This window comes from Ursus maritimus, unplaced genomic scaffold (assembly GCF_017311325.1).
Source record: "Ursus maritimus isolate PB19 unplaced genomic scaffold, ASM1731132v1 scaffold_33, whole genome shotgun sequence".
NCBI lineage: Eukaryota > Metazoa > Chordata > Mammalia > Carnivora > Ursidae > Ursus > Ursus maritimus.
The window spans coordinates 9,270,341-9,295,350 of record NW_024425897.1 but is presented as its reverse complement, the minus strand read 5'-3'; the positions used below and the strand labels follow the sequence as shown (position 1 = coordinate 9,295,350).

Sequence of the window (25,010 nt, the reverse complement as noted above, 5' to 3'; positions counted from 1 at the left end):
TTGTTTGTTTTGGCTTTGGTTTTGGTAGATATCTTTTATTTGGTAAGAAAGTTCCTTCTATTCCTGGTTTGCTTAAAGTTTTTATTAGGAATAAATGTTTTTCTGCATTTATCGAAATGATCTTATAGTTTTTATTTTTAAGTCTGTTAATATGGTAAATTACACTGATTTTCCAATGTTAAAGCAACTTTGCGTTCTTCAGAGAAATCCCACTTGGTTGTGATGTATTACTCTTTTTATAGATTATATGTATTGATTATATATTCAGAGATGGCTTCTGAAATGGTGTGAGGAGCTCTGTGGCCCCTCCCCCCAGAGAAACAATTATAATTGGTAAAATTTATTTGAAAAAACCAACCATTTAAAATCTCTGAAAATGTCTCTAAGGGAGTATAGCAAACAAAGAAACGCTTATTCAAGAAAATCTACTAAATCTCAGAAGAGCTAGAGTCTGTAGCCTTTGAGCCATGGCCCCTTCCCTCCCTCCCCTCCCCACCTCAACTCAGAAACAACTGGCAAACTTTTGGATAGACCAATGGAGATGATACAATCTGATGAGCACAGAGAGGAAAGAAGGCAGAAAAATGAACAGAGCCTTAGAGAAATGTGAAACACCATTAAGCATACCAATAAGCAAACACATGCATATTGGGAGCCCCAGAGGAGAGGAGACAGGCAAAGGAAAAGAAAAACTATTTAGAGAAATAATGGATGAAAATGTCCTCAAATTTGACGAAAACATTAATTTACATAATCAAAAAGCTTAATGGACTCCAAGCAGGAAAAACGTGAACAGATCCACACCCAAACACATCAGAGTAAAAAATGTTCAAAGACAAAGAGAAATTCTTGACAGCAGAAAGAACAATGAGTCATCATCTACAAGGGAGCTTCAATAAGACTAACAGCTGACTTCTTATCAGAAACAATGGTAGAGGGGCGCCTGGGTGGCTCAGTCAGTTGAGTGTCTGACTCTTGATTTCGGCTCAGGTCATGATCCTGGGGTCCTGGAATTGAGCCCAGCACCAGGTTCCACGCTTGGTGGGGAGTCTGCTTGGGATTCTCTCTCTTCCTCTCCCTCTGCCCCTCCCACTCTCTCTCTCTTTCTAAAATAAATAAATAAATCTTTTTTTTAAAAAAGAAACAATGCCAGAAGGCAAAGCAATGAAAGGAAAAATAAGTCAACCAAGAATCTTATATCCAGCAAAAACGATCTTTCAGAACTGAAGGTAGAAAAAAGACATTCCCAGAAAAACAAGAACTGAGAGAATTTGTGGAAAGGTGTATTCTGGTTACTCTTGGTTCTTGAATCAACTTTGGTAAATCATATCTTTCAAGGAATTTGTCCATTTCATCTAAATTGCCAATTTAAATGGCATAAAGTTGTGTAAAATATTCCCTTTTTGTCTTCTAAATATCTGTAGAATCTATACTGGTGTCACTTCTGTAGGGCGTCTCCTTTCTTTTTTTCACTGGCCAGTGTGGCTACAGGTTAATCAATTTATTGTTATTCTCCAAGATCCAGATTTGGTTCAGTGAGTTTTCTCTACTGTTTTTCTGCTTTCCATTTATTTTATTTCCACTTTGATTTTTATGCCTTTTTTCTACTTACTTTGGGTCTCACTAGTCTCCCCCACTTCCTTCTCCTCCTCTTTCTTCTTCCTTTAGTTTCTTAAGGTGGAAGTTCTCTTCAATTTTTAAAAAATTCACTGAGATTGGCTTTATGGCCCAGAATATGGTCGATCTTTGTAAATGTTCCATGCGCACTTGCAGAGAGGTGCATTCTGTTGCTTTTGGGGAGGGAGTTCTAGAAATGTCAATTAGGTTGAATGTGAGAGAACCTGAGCCAATCCAAGCACTGAAGAGAAGGTCAGGGGTTGTTACAGAGATCGCAGGAGTATTTCTCAGCCATGGTGAAGGCTCAGGCTGTGCAGGGGTGGCCAGTCCAGGGCCTGTGGGCAAACACCTGCTATGGCAAGGAGAGGCCCAGGAGGGAGGTGCAGGTTCAATGTCACCTTGGCCCTGGGCCTGTCTATATCGTGGCCCCCATGGCTGCCTCCCTGATTGCCCCCCTCACAGGTCCTCTCTACTGGGCTGGGCTGGTGTCCAAGTTTCAATTTCCACCCTCCTGGGGGCCCCAAGCCTTGAACCTCTGGTCGCACAGTCACACTGGATTCTGCACCCACTTGGGTGGGATATAGACACTACACGTTTGTGTCCTGGCTTCTCTGTCTCCAGAAGGGTGTCTGTCACGGGGTCACAGCTATATGACACAGCCACAGGAATACAGCCAAGGGGACACAACCCTGAGGAGGCCACATCTAGGGACACATCCACAGGGTCGATGTGGGTTCTTGTAGCTAATCTCATGTCCTACCTTCTGGACTTAGCAAAATACTCCCTGGGGTCCTGGGTATCCTCAAGGGTTCTCCTTGGATAACTGGATGTGCCTGTCACGTGCATGTGTGTTTCTCAAGCTCCTGCCGCCTGGACCTCTGAGACTTCTGCACACCCCTATGCCCACTCCTTCTCCCTCACCCCTCACCCACCTCTCTTCTGGGAAGGGCTTCCTCTTCTGGTCTGTTCCCCTCCATACTTGCGAGACAACCCCTTCTCCTCCCCCAGCTCAGCCAGTCTGCCCCGAAGCCCACCTTGAATCTCCCCTGTTGGCTTGAGTCCAGGGTGTGGGGTAGTGGGGTAGTGGGGCGTCTCAGGAGGGCTAGCCCCTGTCACAGACATTGCACACCACGCCCTGTGCAAGGACCCAGAGTGGGTCTGCTCATGATTCCTGAGGTCGCTTTGTGGACTCATTCATGCCCCCACCCATACCAGGCAGGCTCTAATGTGTAGCTAGTGCTGGGACAGGCATGGGAATCCAGGGACCTTGCTCTCCTGGAGAGTCAAGCCAGCAACGCTCTCCACCTAGTGGCTTAGCCAGGAGACCTTGGTAGCATAAATAGGACACTGGTATCAGTGAGGGCCAGATTCTCAAAAGGGCTAACTACACAGGATTTAATGCAAGGCTATTACCAAGCTGTAGCAGGGACCCATGGGCAGATGACATGGGTGTGTGATCTGCATAGCCACACAAGACCCCGAGCTCAGAAGGGCCCTGAACTTGGTTTAATGTTCTGCTGTCACTGTTCTGAAATTCTTCATGACTTTTGAATAAGGCCCCTAGTTTTCATTTCATCCTGAGCCCTGCAGAGTATGTAGCTGGTCCTGGGGCTCCAGTAGGGATAGACAGATGCGCAGGGATGGCCTTACGGGGAACTGAGGGAGGGATGGCCTTAGTCTGGCAAAGAGGAAGTGGAGATGGGTTCAGAGCTGGGGGAAGAGTGTGTCTCAGGGCCAGAGGAGAAAGAATGTGGGCTGTACAAGGATTGAAGCTGGGGGTAAGCTAGGGATGCTGGAGACCCCATCCTTGTAGCTGTTGAAAAGACGAAGTGAGTTGATGCCTGGAGCTTGATAGGTGCTATGTAAGTGTTGACAATCATCATCACCATCATCATCACCACCATCACCATCATCATCATCACCATCACCATCATCATCACCATCATCATCATCATCACCATCATCACCATCACCATCATCATCATCACCATCATCACCATCACCATCATCATCATCATCACCATCACCATCATCATCACCATCAACATCACCACCATCACCATCATCATCATCACCATCATCATCACCACCATCACCATCATCATCATCATCATCACCACCATCACCATCATCATCATCATCATCACCATCATCATCACCATCATCATCACCACCATCACAATCATTACCACCATCACCATCACCATCATCATCATCATCATCACCATAATCTTATTATTACTATCGCTGAGGTTGGAGAGGTCAGTTGAAGCCAGTTCATGAAAGCCCTGGAAGCCCTGTTATCCTGGGAGCACTGGGGAGCCTTAGAAGGCTTTCGGCAGGAAAGAGCTGGTCAGCCCTAGGTTCAGGAAGGATCCCCCTTCCTGAGGGTGGAGAATGGGTGGGAAGAGGAAGACCACTGAGGATGTTCTTATGGCCACCTGGCAAGGGATGATTATGGCTTCACCTCAGTGGTGGCAGAGGGTAAGGCATAATAGATGGATTGGGAGACGGGCCTGGACAAGGCCCATATTTCTAGGTCAACAGGAGTCCAAGGGCTAGATAAACATGAGTCCCACCTGTCGAATGCAGGACCAGCTGCCTGGAGAGGTATGAGCTTCCTACCCCAGGAAGGGGTAAACAGAGGTAGAGGGGCACTTGCCCAGGATGCTGCAGGGGTGCCTGCACTGGGACGGAGGGGTTGCCTTCCAGCTCTGATGGGCAAGACTTTCTGGATTGGAACTTTAAATTAATTGGCCCTGACATTTACATCTGGAACGAGAGCTAACAGGTAGGCCTGGTCTATGGATGGGGTGGTCCCAATGTGCTATTTGAGGGTCCCAAGACTCTCTCATATGCACTTACAGGCCCACCCACCAAATGCACACTCCACCTGGCATCGTCCACCATCCTCGCCTTCTGCTGGGTGCTCCTGCTGCCCATAGTTCTGTGGCTGAAGTCATCATAGGATTGTAGTTCTCAAGCCGGTGTCTGGCTGGGAGCTCCAGGAATGTTCAAATCCTGCTTCCAGGGAGGTCCCCAGTTAGTAAAATGCACAAAGACATTGACAAAAAGGAAATCAATATGCAGCTTGGTTCTGGGACACTCTCAGAAAAGCCTGCACTGCACCTTAAGGTCACCGGGTGACGAGCCTTCGTTGGGATTAAACAACTGTGACCACTGATCCTGAGGAAACCACACAAGGCTTTATGTGGCCTTCCAGATGATAAGACATATTGCAACCAGGGCTGAATTCCTGTGGGGGCTCCCTTCTTCCGCCCCAGCATTTGTGGCTTGCTGTGCACTGTTTTGATGAGAGAGCAAAGGGGGACTCACCTCTAGGGGTCCCAGATGAACTAAGAGAGTTGTGACCTGCCTCAGGCGGGTCAGAGGGTTCTGCTGAGCCCACTGTTTCTGTCTGAGGAGGGGTCATGAAGACGTCCCCTCTGTCCTTTGAAGTCACCACGAGCTGTGCCCACGGAACTAGGCCATGCTGAGTTCCACCCACTGCAGAGTCCTGCATTGCCTGGGCAAAGAAATCCCACCACCAGCAGAAGGCAGGAAGCAGAAACAAGTCATATCTACAAGCTGCTTAGCACAGCCTTGGGCAAGAAGGAAAGAACAGTAAAAACCCTTTGATCTCGGTCTCTTGATTTCTGGAAGTTCCATCTCACTGTGACTTGGAGAGTCAAGAAGGGATGGGCATCTGTAACTTTGGCAGGTTCTGCAATACATGTTATCATTAACTAAGCTAATGATCAATTCCATAATGTGGGCCTCTGGCAAACTGGGCAGAGTCCAAGGCTCAGGCTCCAGGCCTAGGGAGCCTCACCGGTGCCTGTGCCCAATGCTGAATGGAAAGGGTGAGTGAGGGCAGCAGATGTGATAGGAGGAACAAGGACACCTGGAAGGCCGCCCCGTGAAGAGTGCATGATCACAGGCTTCATGAAAGTCAAGTGCAGTTTCAGGTTCACAGCAAAATTGAAAGGAAGGTACAGAGATTTCCCTTATACCCCCTACCCCATCATCAACATGCACGGCCTTCCCCATCATCACCATCCTGCAGAGTGGGACATTTGTTACAATCGACGAACCTATGTTGACACATCATTATTCCCCAAAGTCCAGAGTTTACATCAGGCTTCACTCTTGGTTTGGTACGTTCTGTGGGTTTGGGTAAACATATAATGACAGGTATCCACCATCAAATATTATACAGAGTATTTTTACTGTCCTCTTTGCTCTGCCTTTTCCTTCCTCCTTCCCCCTAAACTCCTGGCAACCACTGGTTTTTGCCATCTCCCTAGTTTTGCCTTCTTGAGAATGTCATCTAGTTGGAATCATACAGTATGTAGCCTTTTCAATTGGCTCCTTGCACTTAGTAATATGCATTTAAGTTACCTCCACATCTTTTCATGGCTTGATAGCTTATTTCTTTTTTTAGTGCTGAATAATATCCCATGGTCTGGGTATACCACAGTTTATCTATTCACCTACTGAAAGATATCTTGGTTGTGTCCAAATTTTGACAGTAATGAATATAGCTTCTATAAATATCCATGTTCAGGGGTTTGTGTGGACATACGTTTTCAACTCCTTTGGGTAAATACCAAGGAGAACGATTGCTAGATCATATAATAAGAGTATGTTTAATTTTGTAAGAAACCACCAAACCGTCTTCCAAAGTGGTTGTACCATTTTGCATTCCCACCAGCAATGAATGAGAGTTCCTATGGTTCCACAGCCTCACCAGCATTTGGTGTTGGCAGTGTTCCAGGTTTGGGTCACTCTAATAGGTATGTAGTGGTATCTCATTTAATTTGCATTTCTCTGAGTTCATAGGATGTGGAGCGTTTTTTTCAAATGCTTATTTGCAATTTGTATATCTTCTTTGGTGAGCTGTATGTTAAGATTTTTGGGCCATTTTTAATCTTATTGTTGTTTTAAGAGTTCTTTGTATATTTTCGATAACAGTCCTTTATCAAATGTGTCTTTTGCAAATATTTTTTTCCCAGTCTGTAGCTTGTCTTCTCATTCTCTTGACATTGTCTTTGCAGAGCAGAAGTTTTTAATTTTAATGAAGTCTAGCTTATCAATGACTGCTTTCATTCTGTCTTTGTTGTTGTTGTATCAAAAACAATCATCACCGTACACAAGGTCATGTGGGTTTTCTCCTAAATTATCTTCTAGGTGTTTTACAGTTTTTATTTTTTTAAGTTTTTAAACAAGATTTTATTTATTTATCTGACAGAGAGAGACAGCCAGCGAGAGAGGGAACACAAGCAGGAGGAGTGGGAGAGGAAGAAGCGGGCTCCCAGCGGAGGAGCCTGATGTGGGGCTCGATCCCAGAACGCCGGGATCACGCCCTGAGCCGAAGGCAGACGCCTAACGACTGAGCCACCCAGGCGCCCCTATAGTTTTTTTTTTTTAGTATAGTTTTTCATTTTACATTTAGATCTGTGATCCATTTTGACTTATATTTTGTGAAAGATGTAAGATCTGTGTCTAGATTTTTTTTAATGTGGATGTCCAGTTATTCCAGCACCATTCATTGAAAAGACTGTCTTTGCTCCATTCAGCTTTCACTCCTTTGTCAAGGACCAGTTGACTATTTACAGGAGTCTATTTCTGGGCCATCTATTCTGTTCTGTTGATCTATTTGTCTATTCTTTCACCAATACCACACTGTCTTGATTAGTTTTATAGTAGTTTTATTTTAAATCTTGAGATTGGATAGTGTCAGTTCTCCACTTTATTCTTCTTTTTCAATATTGTGTTGGCTATTCTGGGTCTTTTGCCTCTCCATATCAACTTAAGAATCAGTTTGTCCGTATCCACAGAATAACTTGCTAAGATTTTGGTTGGGATTGCATTGGATCTATAGACCAAGTTGGGAAGAACTGACATATTGACAACACTGAGTCTTCCTGCCCATGAACACGGAATAGCTCTCCATTTATTTAGTTCTTCTTTGATTTTGCCCATCAGAGTTTTGTAGTTTTCTTCATGCAGATCTTGTACATATTTTTTAAAATTTATATCTAAGTATTTCATTTTGGGGGGGTGCTTATATAAATGGTATATATATTTTTTTAATTTCAAATTCCACTTGTTTACTGCTGGTATACAGGAAAAGGATGAACTTTTGTATATTAATCTTGTCCTGCCACCTTTTTATAATCACTTATTACTCCTGGGAGGTTTTTTTTCCATAATCATGTCATCAGTAAATAAAGACAGTTTTATTTCTTCCCTCCCACTCTGAATAGTTTTTATTTCCTTTTCTTGTTGCAATTTTTTTTTTTTAGATTTTATTTACTTATTTGAGAAAACACTAATGGGGGGAGGGGCAGAGGGAAAGGGAGAAGCAGGGAGCCTGATGCGGGGCTTGATCCTAGGACCCTGAGATCATGACCTGAGCTGAAGGCAGACGCTTAACCTACTGAGCCATGCAGGTACCCCACTTCTTTTTCTTGTCTTATTGCATTAGCCAGGAGAGACCATGCCTATTTTTAATGCCACTGTATCGCCTGCACCGAGCACCATGCCAGGCACAAAGTAGATGCTCAATACATATTTATGGGGAAAAAAAGAATCACTTGGTCACTCAGGGGCAGAAAGCCTAAGAGGAGAGTGCGTGGGGTGTGTGTGCATGTATGTGCATGTGTGCATGTGTATGTCACACATGCACCGTGTGGTATGCCTATGCATATGACAGTGTATGTGTGTGCACATGCTTATGCATGTGTGGTTGTGTGCATGGAGATAGAGCAGTGTGTGTGTGTGTGTGTGTGTGTGTGTGTGTATGGAAGATCTCTAAGAGTGACCCTGACCACTAGTAAACTCAATCCAGTCACTGTTCTGGAATCAGACTCATATGGAGTAGCAGCCCTTCCTTTTGGACAGAAATGAAGAGGGACTGGAGTAAGGCAGCACCTTTCTCTGCCTCCTACTTTTTGTCCTCCCAAGACCAAAGCTCCTCATGACTTCTGAGGTAGTTGGGGAGAAGGCGACTCTTTCCCTCAGGACTTTTCAGAGGAGAGAAACACATCTCGCTACTTGGAGTCCAGTGTCTAACAAAGTTTTGTGAACATTTCTGTTGGTCCTTGCTTACATCACTGAGCTCAGAGTTCAGACATATCCAAGGGCCAGCTCGGTTCAAATCCCAACTCTGCTACTTATTAGTTGTTTGATATCAAATAAACTTTTTTCCCTCTGAGTAGGGAAAAATATTATTACAAACTCTGTTGTGATGATTAAATGAGATCATGCAAGTAACCTGCTGTGGTACCTGGCATGATTCTCCCCTCCTGGCCACTAGTGATCTCCTGGTATTTATGCCCTCATGTAGTTGCTTCCCACACCGAATAGAGCTGACCTCTGTACCAACAGGAATTGTGGAAATGATGGAGGGTGATTTCTGAGGCTACATCATGAAAGACCTTGAACCTTCCATCTTCCTCTCTCCTGCATCATGTGCTCCAGGAGTAGCCAGCTCCCAGGTGTTGAGGAGCCCCACAGAGAGGCTCAAGTGGTGAGGGACTAAGGCCTCAGCCATCAGCACCAACATGAGTGAGGCATCTTGGATGTGGAACATCCATCCCCAGTCAAGCCTTCGGATGAATGCCTCCCTGCTGGGCATCTCGATTATAACTTCGTGGGAGACACTACGCCAGAACCACTTAGCTAAACTTCCTGAATCTTGACCCAGAGAAAAGGTAGATAATAAATTATCATTGTTTTAAGCTGTTAAATTTGGGGACAATTTGTTACGCAGCAGGGGTAACTACTATGTGCATGGCACAGTGCCCGGCACAGTATGTGCTGAACAAACGACAGCAAGGTGTTATTACTAATCACGCCTCTTCTTTGTAACGAGGTCGAGCTCACTGTGCCAATTTCCTTCTTCCCTTACGTGTGGCCTATTCTAGCTACTGCAATGGAGGGCTGCTCCCATCAGCTTGCCAGCTGTGCCTGAATCCTTTGACTTCAAGAGAATCCCCCAACCACCACCATCCATAGCCATTTCCATTTTATTTCCTGCTCTTGTAATATCTCCAACATCAGGACTATTTAAAAAAATGTACAGGCTGCGATTTGGGGGAAACTCATGTCTCCCCTCCCTCTCACTTTCATCTGATTTTTCCTTTTTGGGCTCCTGGACTTCATCTACTCATCCATCATCCTCAACATCACACCTTATTCAGAGCTCATCATTCTGTTTTTGAAAAATCTCCTGCCAGCAAGCACCTGTTTCCTCCCAATCTGGCTCCCTGAGCAAGTGGAGTCCGAAACCAGTCCCTTCTGAATGTTTATACCTGGGAACATTAAGGAGCAAGACACTCTGGAGCTGACCACCCCCACCCATCTTACCTCAGACCCAGTTCCTGCGGCCTTGCTGTCCCATCAGGCTAGAAAGCAGCCCATGTCAGCAGCACCCCGTGTCTTGGAGGCAGAGTCATCTAGAACCAGTGCTGCTATCTCTGGACATAGGGTTGGCTATATAATTTATGGTGCCCAGTGCAAAATGAAAAGGTGGGGCTCCTTCTTGGAAAATTATTAAGAATTTCAAGATGGCACCACAATGAGATATCATTTCACACCTGTCACAATGGTTAAAATCAGCGCCACGAGAGACAACACATGTTGGTGAGGATGTGGAGAAAAAGGAATCCTCAAGCACTACTGGTGGGAGTGCAAACTGGTGCAGCCACTGTGGAACACAGTATGGAGGTTCCCCCAAAAATTAACAATAGAACCACCATACGATCCAGCAATACCACTGAGCATTTACCCAGAGAATAGGAAAACACTAATTTGGAAAGTATATGCACCCCTATGTTTATTGCAGCATTATTTCCAATAGCCAAATTATGGAAGTAGCCCAAGTGTTCATCAATAGATGAATGGATAAAGAAGATATAAGATATACATAATGGGGGGCGCCTGGGTGGCTCAGTCGTTAAGCATCTGCCTTAGGCTCAGGGCGTGATCCCAGGGTCCTGGGATCGAGCCCCGCATCAGGCTCCCTTCATCCATAAAAAAGAATGAAATCTTGCCATTTGCAACAACATGGATGGATCTAGAAAGTATAATGCTAAACGAAATACGTCAGAGAAAGACAAATACCATATTTCACTCATATGTGGAATTTAAGAAACAAAACAAAATTTTTAAAAAACCACAAACAAAGGACAAATCAAAAAACAGACTCTTAACTATAGAGAACACACTGACGGTTACCAGAGGGGAGGTGGTGGGGGATGGGTGAAATAGGTGATGGGGACTAAGAGTACGCTCATGGTGCCTGGGTGGCTCAGTTGGTTAAGTGACTGCCTTCGGCTCAGGTCATGATCCTGGAGTCCCAGAATCAAGTCCTGCATCGGGCTCCCTGCTCAGTGGGGAGTCTGCTTCTCCCTCTGACCCTTTCCCCCTCATACTCTCTCTCTCTCTCAAAAAAAAAAAAAAAAATCTTAAAAAAAAAAAAAAAAAAAAAAAAAAAAAGAGTACGCTCACCATTACCAGCACTGAGTAATGTGTAGAATTGTTGAATCACTATACCGTATGCCTGAAACTAATACGGCACTGTATGTTAATGGAATTAAAATTTAAATAAATAAATGGGGAAAAAAAAACCTTGAGATTGTTCTGGGGAGAAAAAAAAGAATTTCACAATGGTGACAGCAGAGTCAAGCATGGGCCCCTTCTGAACACAGGGCTCTCTGCGACTGCAGAAGTAACACACCCGTGAAGGAGGCCCTGCTGGCACCAGCCCATGCGTCTTAGAATGCTCCAGTGCCCCTGTTTGCTTCTCTTCTCTGTTCTTTATTTGCACTTCCCAGTTTACATCCTCTTCTTTTCTGGAGAGCCGGTAAAGACGCTTGGCTTGGCCTCCCCTTGATGTTTTCAGGGATACTGTGTTTCCCTCCACACTCATCTGGAAGATTCTGCATCTTGCTCTGGCACCATCTTGTCTTTCTCCTGCCATGGCTGGACTGATATCAGGGACTGAGCCACATGGGGCTTGACTGCAAATAGGTACACTCTTCCTCTTCTACCTTTTCATTAGTGTTTCTCACACTGGGCCAGCCCACATCTCTAGCCTCACCCTCTGTTACTCGTCCCATGTGCTGAGCAACACACATACTGGACTTCCCCCTGATCTTGAGGTATTTCAGGCCCTGACATAACTATAAACTTTTTTTTGAAGTAGTTTAAGTAGTTTCCAGACCCAGTGTGGGGTTTGAACTCATGACCCTGAGATCAAGAGTCACGTGCTCTACCAACTGAGCCAGTCAGGTGCCCCATGACTATGAATGTATGAATAGTGTGTCAGAGACAATGCCATGGATTTACCTACCAACTTCATTTCCCATACCTCCTCGCCTGTAGGAAAACTACATTTCCCAGAGGCCCTTGCATCCAGGTGAGCCCATGTGACTGGTTATGGCCAATGGGATGTGGGAGGAATTGAAGTATAGTGAAGGAGTACACTCCTAGACCTCACCCCTAAAATTTCCTGGAGACCCTCTACCCACACTCCATTCCCTTACCTGCCTGTTTGTGATACAAGGGTGACTTGAATCCACAAGATGATGGAGCTAAAGTTGGAACCAGTCCGTGGATGGCTTTGCACAAGCAAGAAACACCTTTAGAAACTGCACCATGCCCTCCTTTCACACTGAGGGCCTAGGAAACACACCAGGAAGATCAGCTTTCTACCTATATTCCCAGTCCGGTTCTTGCCACCTGCTCGATTTTTTCCAGGAAGCTCCATGCAGCTATGGAAATGATGCTGACTGTGGAGGCAAAGTCAGGGTGTCCTCTTGGGCATGAATTCCCCTGTGGGCCACAGTTTCCTCATTGGAAAGATGGAGGGGGCTCATCCTCTCAGTTCTGCTAGCTTCTCATGATGGGAGTCTGACAACTGCCCCCTCACTCTCTCTGTCTACACCCAAGGGGAGCCCTGACCATAGTCTCTGTACCGAGCTGCCACAGGTTAGCTCCTTTGAGCTGGGCACTGCTTCTGGAAGTCTGAAAAATGACCTTTGTCATTTGTTTTTGTGAACACAAATGGACAAGGATGGGTGGATGTGACTTTGAAGTTGTAAAGCCTGGGGTTTCCGTCCCAGCTTTGCCTCCACTCACAAGCTTGATGACCTTGGGCAAAGGACACATTTTACACGAAGAAGAGAGTCTATTCAGCTGGGATTAAATGATGTCAGTGACGGATTTCATCTCTCTGAGACTCAATTTTCTCATCTGTAAAATGAGAATATGACCATACCCACCCCACAGGGTTGTTGGGAAGATCAAATGAAATAATGAAATAATATGCTATGTGTAAAGTTTAGCAGGGAGCCTGATTCTTAGGCATTTAATAAATGTTCACCACTGATGTGACTTCAGCAAATGTTAGCCCAGTGGTGGGCCTCCCTCCTCCAGGCTCCGTGTGCACACCCACCACCGGGGGTCTCTCCCTGTGTGGTTGGAATGCTGTGGCTGCTCACAGCCCTTCACCTAGAGAGGGTGCTGGGGGCTTTCTGGGGGTGGGTCCCTAGTGCCTAATTCAGAGTTTTAAAGATGTAGCCAGTCGTTTCCAGAGCTCATTTCAAGGCCTCAAAGGCCCATCAAACACAAAGTTATAGCAGAAGACCACATCGGCCACCCCCCCCAACCTGCTGCAGACCCGCTGGCAGAAGATCAGACACCCCAATTGCCTAGGATTAATTACTGCCTTGGCGCCCATCTGCTCAGGGAGAACTTGCAACCGTCTTTCTTTTTTCTCTTTCCAAAGGCATAAACATTTGTACTGCAAGTAGCTCAGGGGGGTGGGGATGTTTATTTTGTACTTAACAAAGAGAAGGACCTTTTGGCTTGGGGGCCGAGTGTCCTGCTGACCCCCTGCACCAGCAGGTGTCTCTGGGAGTGATCCCGGCTGGCGTGGGGCAGCTTCACTCCCGCCTGATGTAATTGGTTCCTTTTATAAGCGGCGGGGAGGGAAGGATGCTCTTAAATAAAGATATTCCTGTTGTGGGTTCTGTGGGGCAAGGCCCAGGGGACTCACCTTCTAGCACAGCTAGCAAATCGCAGATCTTCTAGGTGTCACGGTGAGAGTGAGAATCCGAAGTTAATGACCAGGAAGGAGGGTTGCGCGGAAGCGACGGTTCAGGGCCCACCTTCTTCGGCAGCTCTCCGGTCTTACCACTTGGCGGCGCTGGCGAGCAAGGCTGCGCTGGGCAGGCTCCCGCAGGGAAAGCGCGGGCGCGGAGGGCAGGGTCTGGGGGGTGTGCGGAGGGGCAGCCTGACTGGCACGGAGTCCTTCTGAGCTTTCCCCCCGGCGAGCTAGGCCCGGGGGCTCAGCCTAACTGTTGGCCCACCCGGGGCCAGGAGGGAAATAGGAGTACCCAAATTCAGTATTTGTTCCTGACCCGAAGCAACAGATGAGGAAATGCACTCCAGGCGTGAAGCCAGCAGAGAAGGGTATTTTCACCCCCCCCCCAGATATGTCCCTGAGAAGGTGAAGGTCAGATACTTTTATAAAATAGGGCCACCTATTGAATGGATTGGGGGAAAACTAGCTCCTTAAAGAAAACAAGTCAGGAATTATTTTCTGAAGAGAAACCTGGCTTACTTGGGGTATTGTTTGGAGTTTGATAAATGGGGTTCTCGACCCCAAAGGCAGGGGGCATCGGAAGTGCTCTTGGTGGTCTCTGTGAGATCTGCTTTGAGAACCATGTGATTTAGCTCCCATTTGCAGGGTCAGGACTACTGGTCAGGCCCTTGACATGCTGACTCCTCCCCAGACCTTTGTGGGTACAGGATCATGACCCTTAGTGCACTGATAAAAATCATTAGAATACCGGTGGCAGAGCTGAACATTTTACCTTTATTATTTTATCCTATGAAAAACCTGTTGTACCTATTTTACAGGTGAGTAAACTGAGGTTAGAAAAGTGAAGTAACTTACATGATATGTGGAAACTCGGGACCGCAGAGTCCAAAGGAATCTAGGTCCCCACGAATCTGGAGCTCATGGTCTTAATGTTCCTCCGATGAGGAATCAGGGCTGCCAAAGTGAAGCCAGGTCGCTTGGTCAAGGTTACCTCCACAGGGTGTGGCATCAAGCTCATGTCCTTTTCCCACCCTCGTACTGACACTTCCTCAGCCCCAGCCTCGGATGCCTGTCACCCCCAAACACCCCAGTGTGTGTTTCCGAACAGAGAGTTCCAAAGCCTTGGGCCCAGGTTGCAAATAATGCCTTGCTCAGCCACACCCCCACGGGTTACAGCAGTGATAAAAATTAAGCCGTGAACGAAAGTTCGACTAAACCATGTTAATCAAGGGTTGGTAAATCTCGTGCCAGCCACCGCGGTCACACGATTAAGTGGAGAAGTGGTGAAGAGGACCAGGGAAGGAAGCTGCCCTTGACAGTGAGTTTCCCTGAGCCTGACAGCCAGCTGCGAACGTAGGGAGACGGAGAAAGTTAAACAAATTCTGTCTCCCCCTTTGCTAAGAGATTTGGATGGTAACTCCCAGCCAAGCAAGGCAGCATGCAAAAGGGCCGGCCTTGCCCGCCTCACAGGATGGAGAAGAAAGCAGTCCTGTCAGAGACTAGGGCTCCCTACACCGGAAGGGGAAGTGATTTTAGCCAAGCTTTTGGCTGCGAGTCCGGCTGATGGTTCCAACTCATGGGTATTAGCAGAGGAGAACAAGGAAGTGCTGAGGGTGGCAAATTGGTTATAATTAAGAGAACCTGGGAGGCGCAAAACGACGTGAGGGCCACCAGCTGCCCCGGGTCTGAGGCCTCCATCCCTGGGAGGGGCAGCTCAGGAAACGGGCCGCCCTCCCCGAAGTGCAGAGCATTCACGCAAAGAGGGAGGAAGGAGCCCCTCTTGGGCCCTCCCTTACACTCCCAGGGCCCAGAGTGCTGCCATGCACGAGGGTCCCCCTTTCTGCTCCGCCAGCCACTCTCCCTCCCCTTTCTCCACAATTTCAACTCAGCCGTCTCAGGCAAGCGAGTAGTTGTGGGGGTGGGTTCAAGTCCCGACTCCTGTGCTCCTTCAAGGAGCTGTTTAACCTCCCTGAGCAAACCAGGGTCTGCGGGCTCGCCACCTGCTTGTAGGGCCCCCGAGCTAAGACTGGCTTTTACATTTTTTAATTTGGGGGGGAATTAAAAGAAGAATATTTGGTGACATGTGAAAGTTATAGACGATTCAAGTTTCGTGTCCATAAGTTAGGTTTTACCAGAACACAACCTGCCGTTTGTTTATAGGCTGTCTGTGGCTGCTTACTCGTGGGCCTCAGGGACCCTTCCCCAACCCCCCGGCCCCCCACCCCTCTCGGAACTGTGCGGATGGCTCCAGGCTGGGCAGTGATGGGATCCTTGAGGATTCCGGTGGATGGGCTGTGCTGCTGACAAGCAGGTGTCTCCCAGCCAGCGCAGGCAGAGTTGAGTAGCTGTGTTCGAAGCCTAAAGTAGTGATTACTTAGCAGAAAAAGTTGTGGACATGTAATAAGTGATCAGAAAAGTGTATCCATGGTTATTATTATTCCTCTTGTTGTCTGTCCTCTTTTGGTCTAATTTTAATTTTTAGGTAAACTTGCTTATGGCTTAGTGGAGATATTCTAAACTTGAAATCCACGGAAGGGTTTCACAGTGGGGGGGCAGGGTGGAAGGGTGGGGATGTCCCTGGAATCTCCAGAATTTCTATGCAGATTTTTTGTAGGTATGGGTCTTTGGGGGGGAGGAGGGGCTTGATAACATTCATCGGATTCTCAAAAGGGTCTGTGTCCTCAAACAGGTACATAAGTGTAGGTCTGCTGCCTTCCCCACTCCAGGCAAATTGTTTTTGTACTGTCCCTGGGCTGTCTGGAGGCGACACTCACGATGCGGAGATACTTGGGGGCCGCGGGGCCTCCCTCAGAGCCCATGCCCCTGCCTGGGTGGAAGAGGCGTGCAGTGCAACCAGGAGTAAGGGGCCCTGGCTTCGGAGCCAGCAGACAAGGGCTGAGTCCTGGCTTTGCCGTCCACTGGGCCGAGCCCCTTCTGCTTCACAGGCTGGGTTGTCCCAAAGATGAATTCTGGCTTGTCTGCCAAGTGCTAGGCACAGTGTCTAGCTACTATTAATATGATAATTGCCAGCATCACTATTCTTATCCTTGCACATTGAAAAGCTCTTTCCTCCGCTCACCCCAGGCCCATCAAAACGCTGCCCCCTGTTGGGTCAAATAGGAGGTTGGAACACCCCTTGAGGGCTCTTGATCCGACTTTACGTTTGGTGCTGGGAGCTAAGGCATGTTCATTAGACGAATTCACGCCACCAACGTGCAAAGTCACAGGCCCCTGCTAAGTTTTTAAAAGTCTGGTGGCCTCCTTTGAACGGGGACAATGGTAAGCATTCCTGAGAGTGAAATTAGTGAAATTTGAAGCTCCTCAGTTGCAAGAGCCTTGGCTGTTTCAGTCCTTTCTGATTTTCCCCTGAGGACTCTGGGCAGTAAGCTTGCATCTGCCTTTCCCCTCATACGCTCCACCGTGGAGCCCTTCCCCGGCCCAGTCGGCCGCCGCTAGCAGGTTGATTCTGGAGCCCAGTGACCGGCTTCGGGAGGAGGGCCGCCGGCGTCCTTGCTGCCGGGCTGTCCTGGAGATGGGCCTCCTGGACACGGGCTGGTCCTCGGCCAGCCCAGCCCAGTGCCGCCAGCCCCCCGTTGCCAGGCAGAGTTCCATCCTGCTGGGGCCTGGTGGCTCCAGACAACAGCTGGAGACCAGAAATGAAGACTTCCAGCTACAAGCAAATGTTGCTGCTTCTTGAGGTCGAAATATTCTATCCCCAAAGTGTCCCTTTCAGCCAAGCACAAACAATCCCCCATGGGGACCCGACCCCGCCACGGAGGAACAAAGGCTTCCCAGTTCTGAGTCCCAGAGGCTGTCTGCAGTTTCAGGCACACACAGCCCAGTGGGGAGAGGAGACGATCATGTGACTTCCAAGCTTGGAGACAAGGTCACTCTTGTCCAGCCCTTTTCGTCTCCACAGGAAGAAGAGCCTTTGATTGCCTGACAAAGGAGGAGGCTGATGCCGCTGTGGTGCGGGCTCCCGGTGGGTGGGTCGTCCAATGTCCGCAGCTCTCCGGTGTGGAAGAACGACAGGGATGAGGTCTAGGTCGGCGTCCCCAAAGCCCACTCCGATGGTCCCACTTTAGGCAGGACAGTGGCACACTGCAGCTGCATCCATTGTCCTGGTGCAGGCTGATCTGTCTCTAAGAAATTCACCAGCAAGGCCACCCCACTTGTTTTCCACCCGCCATCAAAAATATTTTCCTTCAGGAAAGAGCTTCCAGGAACAGAGAGAAGATAAACACTCAAGTGAAGCTGGCCTTTCTGGAGCCCTCGTATTGTGACAGCCGTGGCGGTGTCTGGGCTGGCTGCTGGCGGTGCAGGCCCACGCCGGCAAGGGGTGGGGGACGGCGGGACAGGAGGGCTCGGGCCCCGTGTCAGGGTCGTGGGCCTTCTGGAGAAGGATCTGGAATACCTGCTGTGCCGTGCCTTGTATCCCCTAGCCCTCTCTGTCCTGAGTGACAGGCTTTGCACTTAAATAACAAATATGCTGCCTGCAGCAAAGGACGCAGCCCAGCCCGGGGAAACTTGCACGGCCGGCAGTCTGCGTGCGGGCAGTTCGCTTCCCAAAGAGGAGGGGACCGCTGACCCAACTTCTCAGACAGAGTAGAGTGGCTGTGAGACTCCAGTGAGCACTGGCATCATTCAAGAAGCTTCCCAGGGATTCTGACCCAGGCGGTCTGCGGTGGGGCCCAGGAACCTGCGTTTTGAACAGCACATCAGGGATGCTGAGGCAAGTGTTCCAGGCATGTTTTGAGAGACACGTCTGCGTAATGTTCTTCTGTGGGACTGGCCTGCACCTCCTTTTCTCCTAGCCGTGACCGGCTGGGGCAGGGACCTTACCTGGCAAATCAGCGCCCGAGAATTTGGAACTGGGGCTCATAGAACCAGCGGAGTGTATGTGCCTGCACCAGTCGGGTTAGAAGCCTGGCATCTGGGGCTGCCCCCTCTCCTGCCCCCACCCTGCACCCCCAGAACCAGCCCCGGTTCCTCTTCACCTGCCTGAGTGTGTCCTGAGACACTGTCCTCAGCAGCCTTCTGAAATGACCTCAGACACACCCCAGTATGTTGTCTGTGCCCACGTTTCCATGGGCTGTGCTCCCTGGGCCTAACCCTCTGTGGGTCTCAGGTTGCCTCAGTGTCCCTCAGGGCCCTCACTCAAATTAGTCCAGACAGAACTCACCATGTTTTCTCTCACACCTGGCGCCATGTACAACCTTTACCTCAAACACTGAACTTCTCTCCTCCCCTCAGCCCCCAGTCAGAATCCTTGGGCATCACCCTTGTTCTTAACCGCACCCCCTTCCTAAAATAACAAGGAACAGCTACCATTTTCTGAAAACATATTACAGGTAACTCACCCCAATTCTATGAGGTACATACATACTGTAATTGTCCCCAACTGGCCGATGAGAAAGTAGGCACAGGGCTGGGTCACTCGCCCAAGGTCATGCGGTAAGTGGTGGGGTTGGGGTGAGCCCAAGGCCCTGGCCGATGGGTGTGGTGTGCTGTCTCTCACGCGGGGCCTCCCCTCCCTCCACAGCCAGGCCCTCTGCATCTCTCGCTGGACCTGTCTATCTCCCAGCCTCCTGATTCGCCTCCTCCCCCTTGGCCTTACCCCACTCCAACTGTTTTTCCTAACTCAAGTAGGAAATCGTTCTAAACTGGGACTCTGATGTCACTCCTTTGCCAAAACCCTTCAAAGGCTGCCTGTTTTACACTCCCTGGTCTCGGCGAATGAATGGTGGGAGCTGAGTCCCAGCAGGCCGGCTCCAGGTCTGTGCTCTCAACTACCACCCCCGGCTCCCCTCTGAGCCTGTCTCCTCATGGGCGAGACAGGGGTGACAGTACCCACCAGACGGTTGTTGGGGTGTGCGCGGCGCCTGGCAGGGGCCTGCAGCTCGTAGGTGGCGCGGCTACCAGTGCCGTTAACAAGGAGGGGTGGGGAAGAACGGGCTGCTCTGAAAGGCAAAAAGAAATCCCCGGGCGATGATGACATAAGCACTTCAGAGACATTTCTCACCTAATCCTCATACCCTTTTGAGGCATAGACACAATGCCATTTTACAGGAGGGGAAGCTGAGGCTGAGAAGTGGACTGACCCACACAAGGTCAGCTCAAACCTAGGTCTTTCTGAGCATAAAGCCCCTTCCTCTTGCCCTGACCGGCCCCTGGTTCCGAGGTGTTCACTTGGAATTCCAACTCCTCAGACCTGACCTGCTGAAGATCTACCGTGGGTCAAAGCCGAGGAAACCTGGGGGCGCTAACCGGAAACACTGAGCAAATGGGGAAGCCTGGCATCTGCACAGACTTCAGAAGAGCACACGGTCTGCCAGCACGTGACACCCCCCTCGTTCCGGGGCTCTGGGAGCACCCCTATAAAAACGACATGCTAGGGCCCGTCGCTGTTTCTACAACAGTGAGAATATTTATTTTCTCCAGACAGTAAAAATAACATTTTTCTCTCTTTTGTAAAAGTTAAGTACCATTACATTCCATTTTCTTAAATAACAAAATCCTAAAAATATATATTAAATTGTATACAGTGCGTCACACTTCATCTTATATTTTAAAATACATGATGTTTCTATTTTATTCTCAAAGTTGCATATTAAGAGCATATTTACAAATAAAGCCTTGTCATCCGAAGTCAAGATCCCTGCGGGAAGGTGAGTCTGGATGGGGCAGGTCCTGACGCCGCGTGAACCCCAAGACGGCAGCTCCCTGTGCAGGAAGGGAAAGGGTCCCCCACCATGTGCTCCTGAAGACACATCCTTTCTGAAGCAGATTCACCTCAGACTTTCCTCCACACCCCACTTCTGCCTTGTGGAGTATGTTTGACTTGGCAACACAGGAGCCTGTGAGACGGGCTCCCCTGGGGGCTGCAGGCAGCGGGGTGAGGCGCCATCATCACCCCTGAGCTGTCCCACCTGAGGGGGAGGCAGCTGCAGCTGGAAGGTTTGAGAAATACCCCACGCCAGGGCAGCTAGGCTGAGAGACGCGGCCAGGAGGTAGAAGAGCCAGGAAGGTAAACAAAGACACCGGAGGAAACAATCAAAAGGGTCAGAGTTCCCAAGGTAGTAACAAAAGCAGACATGGAGCATCCAACGGGAGATCCAAAACCCAAGAGGGTGGTGGCTGACTGGGCTCTGGGGGAGACCTGGGATGGCCTCATCGGACAAGGGACACAGGATCTCGGAGGCCGGCCACTGCTAAGTGCTCGTGAAGATTAAGTGCCCAGGACGCACGGGGCTTGGTGATGGCCTGTGGGCCCCGCTGGTGTGTCACGACTGCCTGGCATGGCCTGGCGGCGGGGTCAGGCCAGCTCCTGCCTTGGGCTGACGTGGGCCGAGGGTGTGGGGCTGTGTGGGTCTGGCCTGAGGGCCAGAACAGCTGTACTTGCTAGCGCTTTGATCTTGGCCGGTTTCTGGCCGATTGGAGTCTGGAGCCAGAGCCCACACTTCAGAAGCTGTAGCAGCCGGGTTACCTCGCTCACAACGCTGTTCTGACAAGGGAGGGGGGATGTGGAGGACACCTGGGGTTCATGCCTACACCTCTGTTCTGCAAGTGACTAGGCAATCCGTGCCTTCCAGAGGGGCCAAGGATACCGTGAAACACAGCTAAGACCGCGTCCACAGCTGGCTGCAGGCATCTACCACGGAGGCAACAAGATCAGCTGCCCGCAGCCCTCCCTTCTCTGGCGGCACATGCTGAGAAGGCAGAGCCTGGATCCCGCAGAGAAGGGGTGAGGAGGGCACGCAGGCCCAGAGGCACCACTCACAGCCTTGGTTCCCTCCGTCACCTCAGGGCAAAGGCTTAGGGCAGGATGTTTTCAAAGTGGCAGGCCACAGTGGTCCCCGAAGTCCCTCCCCTTCTTTTTCCTAATCTGCTATGTGATCCGTGATATCCTTTCTCAGGGGCATGCTTTCCAGCCCCTCCAATTCCCACTTCTCTCTAAAGAAGTTTCTTAAAAGACCAAGTGCGGGCCTCCTATGGTGCTCCTGGGAGCACACCTCACCTCCTCTGGGACAATTTATCCCTCAGGTGTTTACTTGGCCACAGGGGACCTCTGTGGGGTGCTGCTGACAGGATCTGACCATGGCCAGGGAAGACCGAGCCTGAGGTGTTTATGGTGGTTGGGCCTGGGACAATTTAGGGCCTCTCCCCCAGGGCTGTCCTGAGGCCGGTTCGGGTTTCCTGGGGCTGCTCCCTGGACAGTAAGTTGATCCTGGTGGCAGTGGGCTGTGCCAGGGCCAGCAGGAAGGAGGGCACTGGGGCGTCACCAGCACTTCCTGGGTCTCAGAGTGGGCTGCTCCAGCTGCAGACTCAGGCGGCACACTGGCTGTGTGGGTGGGCAGGGTTGGGGGGGTGGACCCACGGGACGCCCCAAAGGCCAGTGGCCACAGGAAGCCCTAGGAGGCTGAACAACTGCCCCTTGGCCAGGCGACCCCCTCCCGGGGCTAAATTCCACATTCCCTTTGTGCTGTGAATGGATCTATTCAGGGCACAGGGCCCTTTGTGGCTGCACACACCTGACAGTTGGTTCAGAGGAGATTCCACAGCAGCCAGGAATAGCTTCGAGCAGAGACAGCACATGTCCGTGTATCTCCAGTCGTGTGGGACAGGCCTCTGTCTCCAGACTCAGGGTCCTGTGGACAGCTGCTCTGGGGTAATCGCCCTTTCCAGATCAAAGCGTGAAGACAGCACCGAGCAGCTCTGTGCCCACAGCAGGCCTCACACGATAGCTGGGGCAGCGCCCCTGCCCTCCTGTGGACACACTGCCCTGTTTCCCCCCTCTTGTGCCCCTCTGCCTGCCAGCCCCCAGCATCTCCCCTGGTTGCCGGGTGTCACCTCTCCTTGTAGACACCTCCCGGCTGGCCCCACAGGGTCCTCTGCGTTTCTGGGAGCAGCCAGGCGCACACAGGTCGCCGGCAGGGCAGAACCCCAGGAAAGGCCACAGCAGACAGTAGCTGAGGATTTGGGGGAGGTAGGCAAAGTGCTCCAAAGAGGGAAGCTGTGAGGCCAGAGGCCTGAGGCCCAGGTGCCTCTGGGAGAGCTGTGCTCTAACAAAGACCCAGGAATGGCCTTCGGAGGCCCAGGCTGCTCTTCTCAGCTGTTGTTGACAAAGCCTGCTTCCGGATGGTGGGGACTTCTAAACTGGAGACGGCTCTTCCTCCCGACCAGCAGCCACCGCAGCTGTACCTCTCCATTTTGGGAGGCTTATCCTCGAGAGTTCCCAGTTCCCAGTTCCCAAAGCCTCCCTCTCAGTCCTCATACCTCTCTCTGCAACTCTCTTCCCTGTCTGAAGGGCAGGGCAGTGTGGGGCTAGGGACAAGGGCCCTCTCCCTCCCCACTGAGCCATTCCAGACTGCACTCTGTCCCCATACGAAGGGACAGAGAGGGCCGCAGAGAGCACAGGCTGTGGGGTGGTTATTCATCTTCTAAAATGAGTGATGCCTGCAGAAGGGACTGCTGGCACCTGTGTCTCACCTAATGCCGCCTAAAGGCTAAGCCACAACATTTATACTCCCTGTTCTGAACGGAGAGTCAGAGAATCACGGAGAGATGGGGCCCGGCTCAGGTTCCACAGGACCACAAGCTGCGTGGGGGCAAGGCCAGGCAGCCCTATACAACGAGGAGTCACTGAGTGCCTATAAAAGCTTTCGGGAAAGTCTGTTGTGTGAATAAATAAATGGTTGTTTTACACGACCACTCCGCAGGCTTGCTCTGCAATCATCGAGCTATGGAAAGCAACAGAAAGAAGGCTGTGTGTGGCAGGGGGCAGGCTTGATGTGATGGGCGTCAATTCCCAGGCTCTCCCAGGTTGGAGGAGGCCCACCCTCATCCAGCACCCAGAGAGCAAAGCCCCAGAGTCAGAACAGGGCATGGGCCCTCTTTAAGCTTTGGGGTGCTAGGACCAGGCCAACCCCCAAGAGAACCTCAGAATCCTCCCTGTTTAAAACCATAAAGAACAGGAGAAAGTGATCTGCGTGGACAAAATAGAAAATAAGAAAGCAAGACTCAGCGTATACTACACCTACCCACCACCCTACAGTCGTCTAGAAGGTACCTGAGCCCAGTGCCAGACACAACCATCTCTGCCATCTCAGCCCCTCTGTCCTGACACCCCCATTCTAGATGAGAGAGAGAGAAAAGCACAGGGAGGCCGCAGACCCTGGGACTTTGGGTCTCTCTCCTAAGTGCAGCGATGAAGCAGGGGGAGTCCACGCTAGGCCTGTCCCCGCAGCAGGACGTCCCTTCCCAGCCCGTAGGACGGCGCTCCTGCAGAGGCTGCCAGGGAGGCCGAGGGAGAGGCAGGGAGAGTCAGTCAGAGGAAACCGCAGGTTCCCAGTGGCCTCAAGCTCGGAGGGACCTCGTGTCCTGGGCATGGAGGGGGCAGCTTTTAGTCACTCACAAGAGGATTACGGTCATCTTGTTGACTCTGACCCTTGAGCTTCTTCTTAAAGATGGAAATCGAAGTAGAGGGCTTATAAAAAATGCTCCAGATTTCTCCCGACGTCCCCGGTTGATGACAATCCCTAAGGTCCCCTGAAGCAGGAACGCGATGGGATCTGTCAAGCAAAAACAACTTAATATTTCAAGTAGGGTGCAACAAAGATTCCCAAACAACCTTCCGTCTCCTGAGATGCCTGTACCTACGAAATGGGGCATTCAGGGAGGCGAGGCCTCAGGAAAGGCCTAACAGATGCTTCTGGAGGTCTGAAGGGCTGTTGTGGGAAGGAAATGTGTCCGTGGGTTGGAAACGCAGCGGCACAGATTCCAGCTCAGTATAACAAAGAACTTTCTAACTGGAAGAGTTATTCAAATCTGCAAGGGGCTGACCTGAGAGAAGAGGAGTTTACAAATTCTTTTTTTTTTTTTTTTTTTTAATAGGAGAACTCTTTCTTCAAATGACATTTACCTGGAAGCCCCCTTGATTAAAACAAGATAAAGCCAAAGTCTCTCTGCTTGAGGCACGTCCTGCCTTACCGCCAACAGGTACCCCTGTCCCCCCATGTCGGCCCCCCCGGGGGCTGCTTGGCGGGGAAGCTGCCGAGGGACTCCAGTGTCACACGGGAGTCAGACATGCCCTGTGGGGCCCTGGTGTGCGGTGAGAAAGCCTCCTGCTCTCATGCTGCACCTGACAGGCTTTCCCAGACCGTGTGAATTATGACTTCAATATATAGATATATGTACACTGCAGCTCAGGCACGAGCTCAGTAAACATTAAAAAAAAAGACACCATTTCCCCTGAAAAATGTAAACTGCAGTGTAGGGA

General features: G+C 50.0%; 1 protein-coding gene and 1 long non-coding RNA gene across 3 annotated transcripts in view; both read right to left on the bottom strand.

The window, feature by feature from the left end:
• Positions 1-3,938: 3,938 nt before the first annotated feature.
• LOC121099945 lies at positions 3,939-15,768 on the bottom strand. Its single transcript, XR_005831672.1, has 3 exons — positions 14,588-15,768; positions 13,685-13,897; positions 3,939-4,638 (listed from the first exon to the last, which is right to left on the bottom strand). It is a non-coding gene; the product is annotated as an uncharacterized LOC121099945 (long non-coding RNA).
• Positions 15,769-20,293: 4,525 nt separating this feature from the next.
• Positions 20,294-25,010, bottom strand: part of KREMEN1 (kringle containing transmembrane protein 1) — a 62,511-nt gene continuing 57,794 nt past the window's right edge. For both annotated transcript variants that reach the window (XM_040619682.1, XM_040619683.1), the window contains exon 9: positions 20,294-24,303. In XM_040619682.1, the coding sequence (XP_040475616.1) occupies positions 24,135-24,303 (169 nt within the window). In that variant the 3' untranslated portion in view covers positions 20,294-24,134. The remainder of the gene's footprint in view (positions 24,304-25,010) is intronic.